The 15,246-nt window shown below is 36.4% G+C and overlaps 1 protein-coding gene across 2 annotated transcripts in view; it reads left to right on the top strand.

The window, feature by feature from the left end:
- The window catches only part of HTR7 (5-hydroxytryptamine receptor 7), a gene marked incomplete at its 5' end in the record, with an annotated part of 29,374 nt that extends 14,430 nt beyond the window's left edge, over positions 1 to 14,944 (top strand). The window contains 2 exons of one of the 2 annotated variants that reach the window (XM_083867030.1): positions 7,399 to 8,150; positions 14,297 to 14,944. In XM_083867030.1, coding sequence (XP_083723156.1) covers positions 7,399 to 8,149 — 751 coding nt within the window. In that variant the 3' untranslated portion in view covers position 8,150; positions 14,297 to 14,944. Of the gene's footprint in view, positions 1 to 7,398; positions 8,410 to 14,296 lie in introns of those variants that run through there. The other variant, XM_083867029.1, reaches the window with a different exon arrangement.
- Positions 14,945 to 15,246: the final 302 nt, after the last annotated feature.

The raw sequence follows: 15,246 nt of genomic DNA, 5'->3' as shown, positions 1-15,246 counted from the left end.
AGAATAAAGGAGCTTGCAAAGCTGGGAGGGGGTGTGTGAGTGAAAAGGCAGAAGTGGGTAGTATGTCCCTGACAGAGTTACGCATTTTCTTTTAGGAAAGCATGAAATTAGTTTTTATTTTCCCTCATCCTTCCAGGTTGTTAAAGAGTGTAAAGAAAAGTGATTCTTCCTATGTATGGCTTGCCTGGATTTGGAGAGCTTTTGAAGTGTTACAGATTATGTATCAAGAAGTGTGGTGAAAAGCACTTCTGAGCTCTGTATATAATTAATCCTGTTGCACACAGTAAGCAAACCACACTTGTATACAGGAAACGAGTGATGATGAAGCCCACAAAGTTGGAGTTCAGATATTTTGAAAAAAATTAAAAATAGTAAGTCTTCCATTACAGAATGCAACTTAATTCCAAATAATTTGTGTCCAAAACCTTTTCAGTTTTCAAATGTTTCTAGGAGGTTGGTGAAGGTTGGGCTGAAATCTATCTCCCTCCTAATATCTCCTACATTAATGTCTCTGGTGATGGTAGAAAAAGGAAAATATACAGGTACAGTTTTCTTCAAAGAGAGTTAATAAAAGCATTTAGTCTATAATTTAGAATATTTATAAGGATAATTGCAAAATATTGGGTAGGAAGTACATATTATCTAACATTCAGGCAGTGCTGCAAGGTAAACATCAGCAACTACATGTTGGGACTTTTTCTTCCAAGCAATGTATAATTTGCAGTGGAAAATGAAGGGCTACTGAACTGGTTTGTCAAGAAGCTGAGAATAAGATGTGACAGGTGATAAATGCTTTGACAATCATGCAGGGTGAAAATGAAAAGCAAAGGGTGAGGGCAGGTGAAAGAAATTTGCCAAGGTCTGAAAGTAAAGAGCAATATGGATTCAGAATTGCAAGTAAGGTAATAGAAGTTGAATGGAAAGATGTTTTACATTTTCTGGCAATATGGGTGTTACATATTTCTTGGAGAACAGAAGGCATCCCCCCTATCTATGGGATGGATGTCTAAGATTAGTAGGCAAAAATGAACAAGAAAAAATACAGAGCTAACAGAGAAAGAATAATAAGACTGCAAGGAGGTGAAATGAAAATGAGTGAAATAAAGTATGAAAAATGAGCGAAAATAAATAAGAAAAATATGGAGCTCAAAAGTTATACAATATGAAAGGAAGAAAGCCCAGGAAAGCACAGAGAAACCAAAAGAAATGCAAGAGAGGAGAAAGCAACCTTCTACTATGCAAATTACATTCCTTTAGAATGAAGATATTTAATTTTGATTGACTTAATCCTCCCCCGTTGCCAGGAAAGCCTACACTTCTTGAGTTCATCAAAAATAACCCCCTACAATGATTTTTGAGAAAAAGAAAAATCAAGTCAGAAGACTTACTAGGATGCATTCTGTTCATTATTCTATACTAGAATAAATTCAATATGTACCCACTATAGCAGTGGAAATGAAGGTCATCCTATTATTAAGAGAATTTTAGAAAATATGTTTCATTAAGAAGAAAAATGGGAATAATGTAAAGTGTTAACCTTACTGAGAGCAAAACAAGTACTTCATTCTCATTCTTCCAAATAACAAAATTAACACATCACCATTTCTATGATAAGAATAATGTTGAAATTTTATGCAATGCGAAGTATAAGCATCTAGAAGAATAGATATCAAAACAAACATTTAAGATCTTTTATGTTTGTTCATTCACCATCAGCTGAGAAGGATGAAGTAGAGCTTTCTAGGATTTCCAGCAATTAAGATGTGGAAACCGACCACTGTGCTAAGACTTTCATAAACTGTGTACTAATTCACAGCATAGGAAAGATGCAACATTTAATTAGATAAAGCATAGAACTAACTAAAGTCTTTTTTTCTCCTCTAAATAGTGTTTTGATTTTGTTAGTTCTCCTGTCTCACTCTACCATTGCATAATATTTTATGTTTAGGTTTTAAAGTGACCCAATTCATATTCTGAAAGATTTCATATATTAATTGAAATTAGTAATTTTGATCATTTCTGCTAAGGAGAAAAGTATTTTACAGCTTCTGAAATATCCTCCTCTTCCCAGGCAATAAACTGGCAGTGATCATGATGTGATCACGGGGCCAATCTGTACTGCAGAAAGGTGAAGTACTGTTGTACAATAATTCACAAGGTAATTGTCACAATATAACACCACTGCTGCGCATTGCAATGCACATGCCCCACATTTAGGTCTTTTTATGTTTCTGTTCTTTTACTTCTGTCTCAATTACATAAGTAGGTGGTGGGAATAGCATTTCCCTGAGCAGTTTGTATGTTTGCATACCTTGTCTTATTTAAAAGCATGTCTGAGGGACAGAGCATCTTTTGCATTGTGTAAACACATCATCTTTGAAAAGAAAACAGTATTTGTTAGGTGTTTAGACATAACCATAACAGAAAGAATAGATCTGGTGTTTTTGTTTTATCTTGTTACATTTACATTTGAAGGAAAGGAAAAAAGTTATCTAGATATATTACTGTACTAGGGAGAATATTTTTGAATGCTGGATAGATTTTAGAAATGGTGTTTTGCTCCTATTTTTGTGAAGTGTCTCTTAATGTTGAGGTGAACCAAAAAGAAAAAATATTGTGAAAGATGATGAGAGAATCATAGTCAATAAAGAAAATCCAGTAGATCAGCAAAATTCTTCAGAATAAGTTATTATTGCAGGTGAAATAAAGGATGGGATTCTATAGATGTGGGTTTGCAAAGAAATCCTGCATGGACATACATACTGAAGACAGAAATCTGTGGTAGAGAAACAGAGAAGCAAAGGAGGAAGCATTCTTGTGTCTTAAAGCAGTTTTATGACTCTTAAAATATGACAGTAGAAGAACTGACAGAACCTCATATTAAGCATAACTCCTAATCAAATGGTTAGTGATAACAAACCAATATGTTGTGATTCCTGGCAGAAATGGCTGTAATGCATATCTGTATCATTTCCAGTATGTTTCTAGGCTTGTTCCATAGCAATCCAATCTGCTTCATAAAAGCACAGTCAGACAGTGAAAGATCTAATTTGATTCTGGAATCTGTTAGATCAAGTCAGTGAATTCTGAGACATAAATGTGGACTAACTGGAATTCTATGTGCTGATAAAGTACACAGAGACCAGAGACAAAGGAGTTACACGTGTGGTACAACAGTTGCCTAAGTGATGCTGATGTCATGATGCATTCAATTTATTATTGAATTGGGCAGGAAGCTTCAAAATTATTTTAATTCTTTTAACTGTAGGTTTTCTATTGCTCTATGACTGCTCACAGTAACAGGCAAGTCCTTTTTATCTTTTAGACATATAATGGAGGTAGGAAAGAAAGATTTAGGACACATGATCACAAATTGGAACATCTTGTTACTATTTTCTTTCTATTGTTCAAGTCAGTGTAGCTGTTAAGTCTCAGGTTGTTTGCTGGATATTTCAAAAGGTGTGAGTACTAGACCCATCTGCCTGTGTGATCTACAGTTGAAGTGATAATAGAGATGTTTTTAGCCCTGTGGATAAAAACTATTCTATGTGGTCATTGTAATGGACTGAGAGCAGAAAAGCCAGAATAAAAAAGCCCACAGACTGAATAATCTCAGAAGCAGACCCATATAGTTATAATGGTTTTACATTAAATTGTAGCTGACAATTTCCTGTTATTAAATACTATTTAGAGATACTGGGGAAGAATTGTATGTCGCAGGGAATCAGATTTTTGTAAAGCAAAAGGAAAGGATTTACCTTTTCTGTTATTGGTGTTCTTTGTATGTGGCAAGTGGCAATTTTGTACAATGGCTGGTGAAAGGAGGGAATTCTTTACCCCCTCCCATGTTGGAACAGAGCTCCAGAAAGAGGCTGGGGTAATTTTTCCTCCCCAGAGCTGGGCATTCTATGTGTGCCTCACACCTGAATGGGACTGCAGCAGAACCAGTTTCTGAACCCTCAGTGGGGAAGAAGAGACTGGAGAAATCATAAGAAACCAACCCAGAAAAGGGATGTGCTCATGTGTTTATACACATACATTTAACAAGGAGTTCACTCTGCCCTCCACCATTTGCCATCTTTTTGGTCTCTGCTGTTTACTTTGAGCTTTCCAAACAAGGATTTGTTTTCTACATATGTGATGCAGTAGAAAAGTGTTCACATCGTCCTTTTTTTGCTGTATCCATTAGACAGTAGCATCATTTTCTTCCTTCTTAGTGTTTTCCACTCACCCAGCACCCTTGGAACAGAGGATGTGACTACTGTGTGTGTTGTGCCTCTCGAGGGCTCCCCAGCTGGTACAGCATCCTGCACTTCAGAGTTCTGCATGCAGCATCAGGCAGTGCTGAATGGAAAATGCCATGACCACTTCAGAAGAAATGAAGGCCATTCATCTGCTTTGGGGAGTAACCTAGATACAGACCTCACTGTGCTGGGTGTAACATGGAGAGATGCCCTGTCTGGCAGAACCACAGAGTTCAAGAAATTCAGAGCAGGAAGAATACAAAATAGCATTGCCCTTCTTTTAAAAGTGAGAACTGAGGCACAGTTTCTTCTCCATCAAGATCAAAATGAACATCTGTGGCATGTGAAAGAAACAAATCTCAGAATAACAAGTCTGAGACACTTCTTTCATGTGGGGGATAGCTGAGACACATGAAATGGGCTTTTTAGGGACTCTGACTTCATTCTTTCCCAGTAATAAGACCTCAAGATGTTACTTACACTTGAATATATTAAGTTCAGCTGATTTACCTTAAGTATTTTTGTTAAAGTCCTAGTTTAAGATTAAAAATTACAAAGCATATTTTCCCACTGAATTTGACACAATATTTTTGAAGCTCATGAATCTATTAAGCCTTGAACACTCTCTAGTGTATTCGACAACAGTAGTGATTTACATTATTTTGACGTTGCAAATGAGTTTTCAAGGGTAATGGATTTCATATAGAAAGATTAAAAGATAACAGTCCTTCATTTGTGCCTGCTGACTTCTTTCCCCCTATCATACTACATTTAGCAAAATGAATAAGGCAGAAAGGATGCTGGTGTATTTTTATGTTAATGAATGTATTTTAATTTCAAATAGCATTTCTGAAGAAAAGATACACTCTGAAAAAGTGATGCCAGCGCAAAACGAATGAATTTTCATTCTTTTCTGTATACTTACGCTTTCATGAATTCTTTTTGTTATATTCTGGTGCATGAGAATGTATCAGTTGGCACTCAGAGTATGCAGCCCACAGATCTGATTTTTTCAGAAATCCAGTTTAACTTTTTTAGCTACGTAATAAAGTTCACCTCAAAAGTGGATTATTTTTAGTGGCCAGTTGTGAATTAGCTATAGAAGTGCCTACTTCAGGAAGGCAGACCAACTTTTTAAGGTGGTTTTTTTTTAATTGTAAATGACAAGAAGTCTTTGCACACAAAGGATGTGTTTAACTCTTTTGTACTTAAATTGGGCTATTCTTAGCCAAATTTTAAGGGTAGGTCACTCTTGTCCCCAAAAGTATGCAGCTGTGGGCTCACCCTTGCTGCAGTTGCATTGCTCAAAGCAGTGTGATATATACTTTAATTATTTAAACTGAAATTTCACTGCACTAACTTTTCTCTTCTGTATCTTGGAGCACCTTGGAAAACCCTTGGCTCCTTGGGAGTGAAAATGGTTTTAGCCATGGTGATGTAAAACAGAAATCTCTATGGCCTGTGCATGATGCCCACAGCTGCTGGGCCAGTGATATATTGTAATGCTGATGGTGAGGGGCACAAGAAGCAGCCCTTTTTAACAACACAGGCATGGATTGCACTGCTCTGATCCCAGACAATTCCAATAAGAATTCTTAATTCATGGCCCTTCCAAGCCATGATTCACTGGCAAAATAGTGACCTGCTGCACTTTACTTGTGCATCCTGTCAAAAATAGGGCACAATAAAGCAGTCTGTCCTTCGTGTAACACTTGTCAAAGCAGCAATATAAAACCAATGACATGGTTGAGCAGCATTGTTGATACTCATCAGAGCAGATCAGTAAATGATGTTTCTTTTACTTCATAACTGTAGCACACCCGGCTGCTTGTATAAAACAAGAGCACTGGCCATGATTTACTGCACTGCAGTAAAATCAACAATGCAGCATCCACAAAGCCAGGCAAATCTTATATTTGACATGCTAAGTGAATAGACAGAGCAAACATGCCCCTCAAAAATATTTTTAATCATGTTGCTAGTTCTTGTTTGTAAGACTCCAGAACTTCACTATATGAATAAACACTGGTAGCTCATGAAACCAAAACATTATTCAGGAACTTGATTTGTAATAATTTCTTTTAAAAGTAACAAAACAAATCACACTATTTTTCTCTAAATTCTTCTGGAGGAAGTGAAAAGAACAATTTGAGAAGTTAGCAGTAACTCATAGGTAAGTTCCAGTTGAGCAGGAAACAAAATTGAAACTAAAAATCTTAGGTCTAAGTAAAGGCATCTGATTCCATCTAAAATAGAATTGTTAGAGGAGAAATACAGAAATTTTCTATAGTTGAAAGTAAATTCAAACTTAGGATATTCTTAACCAGCTATATAGAGCCATAGCAATACTTCTGTAATTAGAAAAAAATACTTAGTTTAAAATACCACAAATTAGGGAACATAAAAGTTGTCAACAGACCTAATATTTTTTTTAAATGAAAAATTGACCCACTATAAACATTTTTCTTGTCTGTAAAACTGTTTTTTTGCTCAGATCTTCTTGAACTGGGACAGATTTTTATTTTGTTCAATACAAGTTTGGACATTGCATAAATGCATTTTCTTTCTAATTAAGTGATGATAAAAAGAATTACTTTATTACTGAAATATTCTATTCTTGGTATAACTTCACTGTTGTTCTTGCCTGAAACATGAAGGAAAGAAAGACAACTCATAAACTCAGCTGAGTGGCAGGGCTTCTCCTAATTTTTGAATACATAAGAGTGAAGATGAATGCTTGCTTGTCGTAAGCATCCACTCAATACAAAAAGTGATAGACTTTGTGGAATGAGCAGTGTTCTATACTCCAAGATTTCTTAAGGTAGCAAAATAAAATTTAGGTTTCAGAATTTCCTTAAAAGCCGAAATATGCTTTATGTGCGTGAAGATTGAATAAATGCATAGAAATCACAGCCTGATATGGCCAATGGGAGATTTCCTTCTGGAATAAAAGACCTTTTATGTTGCATAATATCACTATAAATTTTGATGTGAAAGACACATGAATTTACAAGTTAAAAGTACATGCAAATAGAGGATTGAAAATTATGAAAGAGAAAACTGAGCCAAAGATTTTGGCCTAGGGGAGACCATGTGAAATAACCATTAACAGTTAACCCTTGCCCTCTGTAGTAACTCTGTGTTATCATTCCAGGTACCTGGGAATTACAAGACCTCTTACATACCCTGTAAGGCAGAATGGGAAGTGTATGGCCAAAATGATCCTGTGTGTCTGGCTTTTATCTGCCTCCATCACCATACCTCCCCTCTTTGGCTGGGCCCAGAACGTAAACGATGAAAAGGTTTGTCTCATCAGTCAAGACTTTGGCTACACCATTTACTCCACAGCAGTTGCATTTTACATTCCAATGTCAGTGATGCTTTTCATGTACTATCAGATTTATAAAGCTGCCAGGAGGAGTGCTGCTAAACACAAGTTTACTGGTTTTCCCCGTCTGGAAGAAATGGAAGGGATTTCTGTGAATGGACTTGTAAAACTGCACAAGGAATCTGAAGAATGTACTAATTTTTCACGACTCCTAAAGCACGACAAGAAAAACATTTCCATCTTTAAAAGAGAACAGAAAGCTGCCACCACCCTTGGGATTATTGTTGGGGCCTTCACAGTCTGCTGGCTGCCCTTTTTCCTCCTGTCCACTGCAAGGCCCTTCATCTGTGGTACAGCGTGCAGCTGCATCCCCCTCTGGGTGGAGAGGACATTTCTATGGCTGGGCTATGCAAACTCTCTCATTAACCCTTTTATCTATGCCTTCTTCAACCGGGACCTGAGGACAACCTATCGCAACCTGCTGCAGTGCAGATACAGGAACATCAACCGCAAACTCTCAGCCGCGGGCATGCACGAGGCTCTGAAGCTTGCAGAAAAGCCAGAATTTGTTCTGTAAGGTCACTCATCCTCAAATGTGATATCTGGTTGGTTTATCATGTTAGCTTTTCCCCCACAGGTTCAAAAGAAGTGCTGTAGGAAGAACCAGGCTTGAGCACTGTTAATGCAGGCAAGAAACAAGGTAGAGTCCACCAGTTCTAATCAGGCTGGAGAAAGAAGACCACCATCTAAAGAATTTGGGTGTAAGAGGAATACAAGAAAGGATGAAAGTGAAATGTAGTGTAGGATGTTTGAGCTGTTAGTGAGGAAAAAGCAAAGTTGGCCCAAAAAACGTTTAGTAGGTCTGAATGTTGGATGCACCTTGTGTCCTAAGATTCTTTGCTGTAATAAAGACCTGAGAATAATGAAAAGTTCATTTCCTTCCACTTTGGTATTACAAAAATAAATCATTAAAGAAGAAGCTAAATCAAAGAACTTCTATTTCTTAGAAATATTCTTTATTCTAAACCCCCATATGTTCATTAAACGTTGATTTACCGGATTGCCTGGAAATGAGCTATGTTGTGAAATTTAATATTGCCTTTGCACAGCAACTCTATCACTGAAAGAATGTGTTACATTTGCAATGTGATTATAAGAGTTTGAGTAAAGTCACATGGACCAGCACCTATTGCTGCATAGAGCCATGCAGCATAGTTAGCTGCAGTGCTGCTGTGCAGGTCACACCAGGTAATCTTGTACTATATTTCTAACATAACAAATGTGTCTGATTACAGTTTATTTCAGGGCCTGCCTGGTCTTTGTCCATCTCTTCATTTAATTTTTTGGCTTTCTCAGCTGAGCACTTCTCTAATCTAGATGGAGACTGTCTGTGCTCAAGTAATTTCTGTTGATGTATGGTTTGTCCTTGTTCCACTTCAGTAGTTAATTTACTGTCTATTTGAAAGTTCTTCTACTTTTTGGGATTTCTTTCTTTTCTGAAGTCAATAAGGAAGAAATAAACATAAGACCTTATGACTTCAGAGACATCTGGACTTTATCCTTAAAAACTGATTTTAATCATCACTTGTTCTTGAAGTGATTTAAAGCCTTGCCGTGTGTACGAATAAAGATAATTTACTTTTTCTGGTTCTAGCTTTTTCTACCACCATTGTAGTTTGTCCAAGTATGTGATCCTATGTCTCCTGACTTTGGTAACAGATCTCTTCCATCAGTGTAGCAGGGCCAAATAGTATAACAATGTTTTTTATTTAAAAATTAATAATAAACATATTGATTATATTAATATGTTACTAGTAATGTATTAATATAACACACAGAGATTGTGTAAGAAACTATCATAATAACTTAAAATAATAATAAAATGACTCCTAAGATCACGAGGAGTTCTTTAGCCCAAGTTTGCCCTGCACACCCTGTTCCAGCTGAAGCAGAGGGTGAGGGAACAATAGTGAACAAAGACTGCTTCAGAGCTTGATCTACTTTTTCAGATATGGGGACATCAGTGAGGAGACATGTTCATTACCAAACTGCCTCAGCATCAAATCACACCTCAGCCTAACTTCTGTCCCCACTTTCTCAAGTATGAAGCCAAAACGACTTAAATGAGTTCAGTGATGTTAATTTGGGCTAAGTAGGGAGCACTCTGTGCCAGATCCCTTGTTCCAAGCATACAGACATAATTGCAAACAGTTGAGCCTCTAACTGGCACATAGACAAGACCTGGACTGATGTGCTGAGCTGTGTGTACTGAAACATGCCTAAGTAATTTTAGATGCATTCATACACTACAGTAGGGAGTACATTTTGGCCTCATTTTCAGAAGAGAATCATAGAATAGGAGGCTGTATTGCAGCTTCAAAACAGTTTTCTAAAGAAGTTTTGAATTGATTTGGGACAGTCCTATTTCTTTTAAGTGTTCCAATATTATGCACAGGGACAAGAAGAGATTTGGGCCCAGAACATCTACAAGCTCTGGAGCATGAAGTAGAGCTCATGTTAACTCAAGCATCTTTTCCATGTTCAACATGAAATTATTATTAATTCTTTATTACTTATCAGAGTAGCTTTTTGTTTGTTTGTTTGTTTCCAGCCTAAGTGAGAAGTTTTCAAGGTCTTCTCCAAGATTTTTTTTTCTCTGTGTACGGATATACATGGGAATATATAAATACATGTATCTGGGAAAACTTGAAGTGGGACTATAAAACTCTGAAGGTGATTTTAGAATTCTGGACAGAAGTTTCAGCATTTTTATTCTGCAGGAGAGCCTGAGAAGCTGTGTCCTCCAAATAAGATTTTTCCTTTTTTATTTTTATTTTTTATTTTTTTTAAATGAAATACGTGTTTTGTGAGTCAGAAATTGACATTTGCCCAGCTGTCACTAAAGGCAATTGCTTTCCTCTGGGAAAACATCCTGCAAGAGTCCAGCCTTCCTCTACCATCTGTTTCAGGTAATGAGAGCTCAGGAAGGAGTAAGAGTTGTTAGTGTGTGTAAACCAATCCTTGAAGTTTTTGGAGATAAACATCTATGTTTGATCTCTGGATATATTTAGAAAGAAAAGACACACAAAAGAAAGAAAAAACAAACCAGTAAAATGTTTCTTCATACACCCAAACCACAATATAGACAAATGGAAACTGATTTTAGATGGAGCTGTATTTGAGGGGGAAAGTAAAGAAGTTGAGAAGATTGGAAGAATGTCCCACTGCTCGAGCACACAGAGAAGAAAAGAAGTTGAGAAGAAGAGAATGTTTTCAGAGAGAATTGTAATGGAAAGAGGCTTTAAGAAAAACAAGAAGGAAATAATTGTTTGAGTTTGTGAACAGGACATTTCACTTTTTAAAAAGATAAATAAATAGAACTGCATTACAATATCTAACTGCAGCAATAGCATTTTTTTTCACTTAGATAATTCACTACACATCTGACAAGGGAGTAATACAAGAATGGATAATAGAAAGTCTGTGTCAACATGTGCTTTTATCAGACCCGAGAAGGGACTGAACTCGTGGTCCCTGTGTCCTCACATGTGTTTCCAGAGGAAAGCCAGAGGGGTGAATCAGATAAATGGGGCTGTGAAAAAAATGGAAAGAAAAAGCTCCAGGAAGCAGCCAGAGCACAGGCAGGCCATAATAACACTGACTAAGTGAAGAGGAGAAAGTGAGAATTGTACTCCCCCTGTCTGCTTAGCACTGTTTTTTAGAGGGAGACTGTGGCAGGAACCTCATTCCTAACACTTTCTCCAGCTCCCACCACCTACCAGCCTGTACATCTAATACTGTAACACAGTATTGGCACTTGCCAAACTCCTCTGTTTAGCAAGAGTCTTACTGGGTAGTAATAGAAATAGCAGAGTAGTAAAACGTGTGACTTGATGATAATTTATTATTATTATGCATCTATTGCTTCACATTTCAGTTCCATAAAAAGAAAAATGTCTTTCATGCTCTGTTCAGAGCCAGCACCACCGGCAGAAAAATGTGTTCAAAGAGTGGCAAATAAATCTACTGCAATGAGACATAAAGAAGAGAATTATTTATCAAATTAATATTATAAATAATGCAGAAGAAATCCACCCACTGTTTTGCCCTTGCTTCCTGGCAGGAAAATGGATGTCCAAGCAGCCATTGCTCCAAACAGTGCAGTGTTTTTAAAAGAACATTAGTGAGTTAAGTTTTTGGATTACTGACACAGATGCTGCAGTTACAGAACTGGAAGGTGTTGGAAGCAATGCCACTGGTTTTTGTGCTTTCCCCTAGCTATTAAATTTTCATACTATTTTTCTAATCTTTGAGGGAAAATAAACTATTTAAATTATGGTATTCTCGGAAAAAGTGCAAGATCAATGTGTCATCAAATCCTCTTCACAGTTTGCTTAAGAGGTAGTTCTCGTCTTTTAAAATGTTTCTCAGGACGACACAGAGAAAGAGCAAGGAGAAAATTAAGAGACTTGGGGAATGGTTTTAATATGCAGAATTATTTATATCCTGGAATAGAAGACACCTCTTATTCCTAATGCTGAGGAGGTAGGGATTGTGAAGACTAGAAGGGCTCAAGTAAGTAAATTAAAAATAACGTGAGAAACATTGAATCAGAAGAGTAATCATTAAAATTTGTAAGAAATACAAACTTAGGTTTCTCTTCATGTTTTCTAAGGTTATTATTACCACTAAAGAGTGGATTCAGCATGAGTCTGAGGTGAATTATATTTTCTATATACACTTTCTAAACATTTACCAAACTGGCCTGTCATTCCCCACACCCAAAATAGCTGCTCTGCTGTTTTGCAGAATCCCTTCTCAAGCAGGGATAGTTCCAAAAGGACAAAATGGTTTTATTTACTGAAAACTGAAAAGATGATGATTATGATTCCCAGATTCATTTCTCAGTGTTGCAAGCTAAAAAAACCCCCGTTGAGCTATTTCTAAAAGATATTAATATATGGTGATTGTTGAGGATAATATTTTGATGATTTGTGTAACTTTGTGACTTTACTGATTGAAATTATAATTTCTCTCATTTGTGATCTCTTGCATGGAACTAGTCAAGTTACTTCAGAAGAAAATCCATGCAAATGTATTAAAGTGTCCAGAAGAGATTGTACAGTTTTATAAACCAACATAGCAGGCTGAATAAATATTTTGCCTTTAGTTTTCTATCTACTCAGTCAAAACCAATGATATGTCATTAATTCAGCAGTTGTGTGGTCTTGTTAGTTCCAGAAAATTGTGTTTACAGTATACTTATTTTTACCTTTTGCAAGAGAAGAGAAAGCAAGCCACTGAAGTTTACCAAAATCTCTTTTAAAGCGTGGAAAAATACAAAATAATGCATTTGGATAAATTCATTATTTTCTTAGAAAACTTGACATCTTTGGCTAAACAAACCAGGTCTGTGTTAAAACAACAGGGATTCCTCAGTCAAATCTACATCCTGAAGATGGTTGCAAGGAAGATACAAAATTAGGCCAATTAAATGAACATTTCCTTCCCAACAACAGTTGCAAAAGCTGACAAATCCATAAATTTTATTTCTGCCTTCAAAGAAAACAGTAAATGCAGCAAGTGAAAATCATGCTAAGGACCTTGTCATTACAAGGAAAAAAAAATAAATCAGAAGTTCAATTATGCACATAGAGTTAATGCTGCAAAATAACACTTTAAAAAAAAATATTAGTATGCTCTTTCTGAAATAATCTCTTATCAGCCCAGAAAAAAAGAAAAACATCATTCTCTAGGGCAAAATACATAAAATCCACAATTTAATTCTGGCTGTAAAAGAAAATCTACAATTGCTTAATGCATAGGATTTAAAATATCTTTATATTTCCTTTATATCTAGTTTTAAATTTGGATATAATTACCAGCTTTTCTTTAATTTGGATCATCTTTTGCTTGGATGTGTTTTCATGTAATAAAATATTTGAAATAAGTGAGAATGCAGGTCTATCTGTAAAAATGCCTGCTCCTAATACAATTAAAGATATGAATAATTCTATGGTTTCAACAGGGAGCCTATAACAAGACAAAAAAATCCAGTGCCTTACTGCAAGACTGGAGAAACCTTATCTTGTAACCTTGCAGATGTTTCTGTTACACCATTTCAGCCCAGTTGCTGTACAAGAGTGGTTCTTCCCTTCACCCAGCTTGGGGAGAGAGATAGGAATTTGTAATTCCATGTAAAGATTTTGCAGTAATTCCTTGTCTATAGGCAGATCAATGAAAGCAAGGAAGAAGCTTATAATATTATTATATTATTCATATAATAATAATATTCATTATTGCTCTGGTCCATCCCTCCCTCTCTCACACATGTGAGGTCTCTGTGAGCAGTGGCATGTGGACCTTTGTGCTGCCACCAGAGCCTGGAGGGCTGGGCCAAGTTCAGGGCTCCCAATAAAGTCACCTACATTTAATGAAGGATTTTAGGGCTTTTTCCACTGAACTGTATAAAACAGACTGAGAACTTCCTCAGTTCTCAGAACAACCCCAACTATCATGAGTACAAAGGACTGAAAGCCCCCAGAATGCTCGCCTTTCCCCCAGCTTCCTCACTTGTATGGGATTTTAGAGAATTATCTCAGTAGACATGATCTAATTGCCTCTGGAGAAATGTTTCCATTTATTTCAGTGGTATATTTTTGGTCAGAACATTTAGTTGCTTCAGGATATTTCTCATCTAATTCATTCACTTTCTTACAAACAGGAGAAGTTCTGATTTCTCCAGGGAGAAAGAATCATGACCAAATGTGCTTCAAAGCAGCCAGAAAGAGCCAAGCCAGAACAAGAAGAAGAAAAATGAAGAGTTGGCTTCCAAAGAACTGGATAGATTTATGAAATGTACTTCATCTCCCTTTGATGGGAATGTGCTAAAAATATTCCATGAGCTCAAAACATTACATTAAGTATATTTCTATTGGAAGTACTCACATCTTGTTTGTTATAGGGGAAAATGCTGCTACATACAAATGAAAATAGTTTTCTGCCCGAGAAAGCCAATTAATTTCAGCAATAAGTCTTGACACAGGGCAGAGGGGAGACCACTAAAACTCAAAGATAAAGCATTGTACAGATTTCCACCACATGAAATTATGTAGAACACTTGTATGTTTACCATGCTTGTGGATCCTGACACTGGTGTTCATATTCAGGGATTGTCAGTGGTACTGAATGTATTTTGCTGTACTAAATAAAAGAGGTTTTCAGACAAATGCTGTCTCTGTGGATGCTTTCAGAGCTTGCTTTAAAGAAATGCTGTGCACCTGCAATGGGATTGAGAATGACAACAATAAAAGACCATTTTTTGTTAAAGATTTCTGTTGTACTAAGTAAATGTCTATTACTTGTTAAAATACATGTGCTTGGTTCTCCCAAACTTCTGTAAAAAACTGTTTTCAGCTACACAGTGATGAAAGTTAAGGGACAAAATTAGAATGCACGTGTATTGCACCACAGCCAATTTACAAATGTGATTGCTTTGCTTTAATGTAATTTTCATGACTTGCCAATTTGTAAATTTCTGTTATTTCAACTCAAATATGTATAAAAGGCTGGAGAATTTCCAAAGCACTTTGCTTTTTGCACTTTGTTTTGGCTAGCTAGAGAGAGAAATTTTTTTTTTGAACATGTGTTTAAGAAGTGTTATTTCTGCCAATG

The sequence above is a fragment of the Zosterops lateralis genome (assembly GCF_965231275.1).
Source record: "Zosterops lateralis genome assembly, chromosome: 8".
In the NCBI taxonomy this organism is placed as follows: Eukaryota; Metazoa; Chordata; class Aves; order Passeriformes; family Zosteropidae; genus Zosterops; species Zosterops lateralis.
This window is presented reverse-complemented; position numbering and strand designations above follow the sequence as displayed.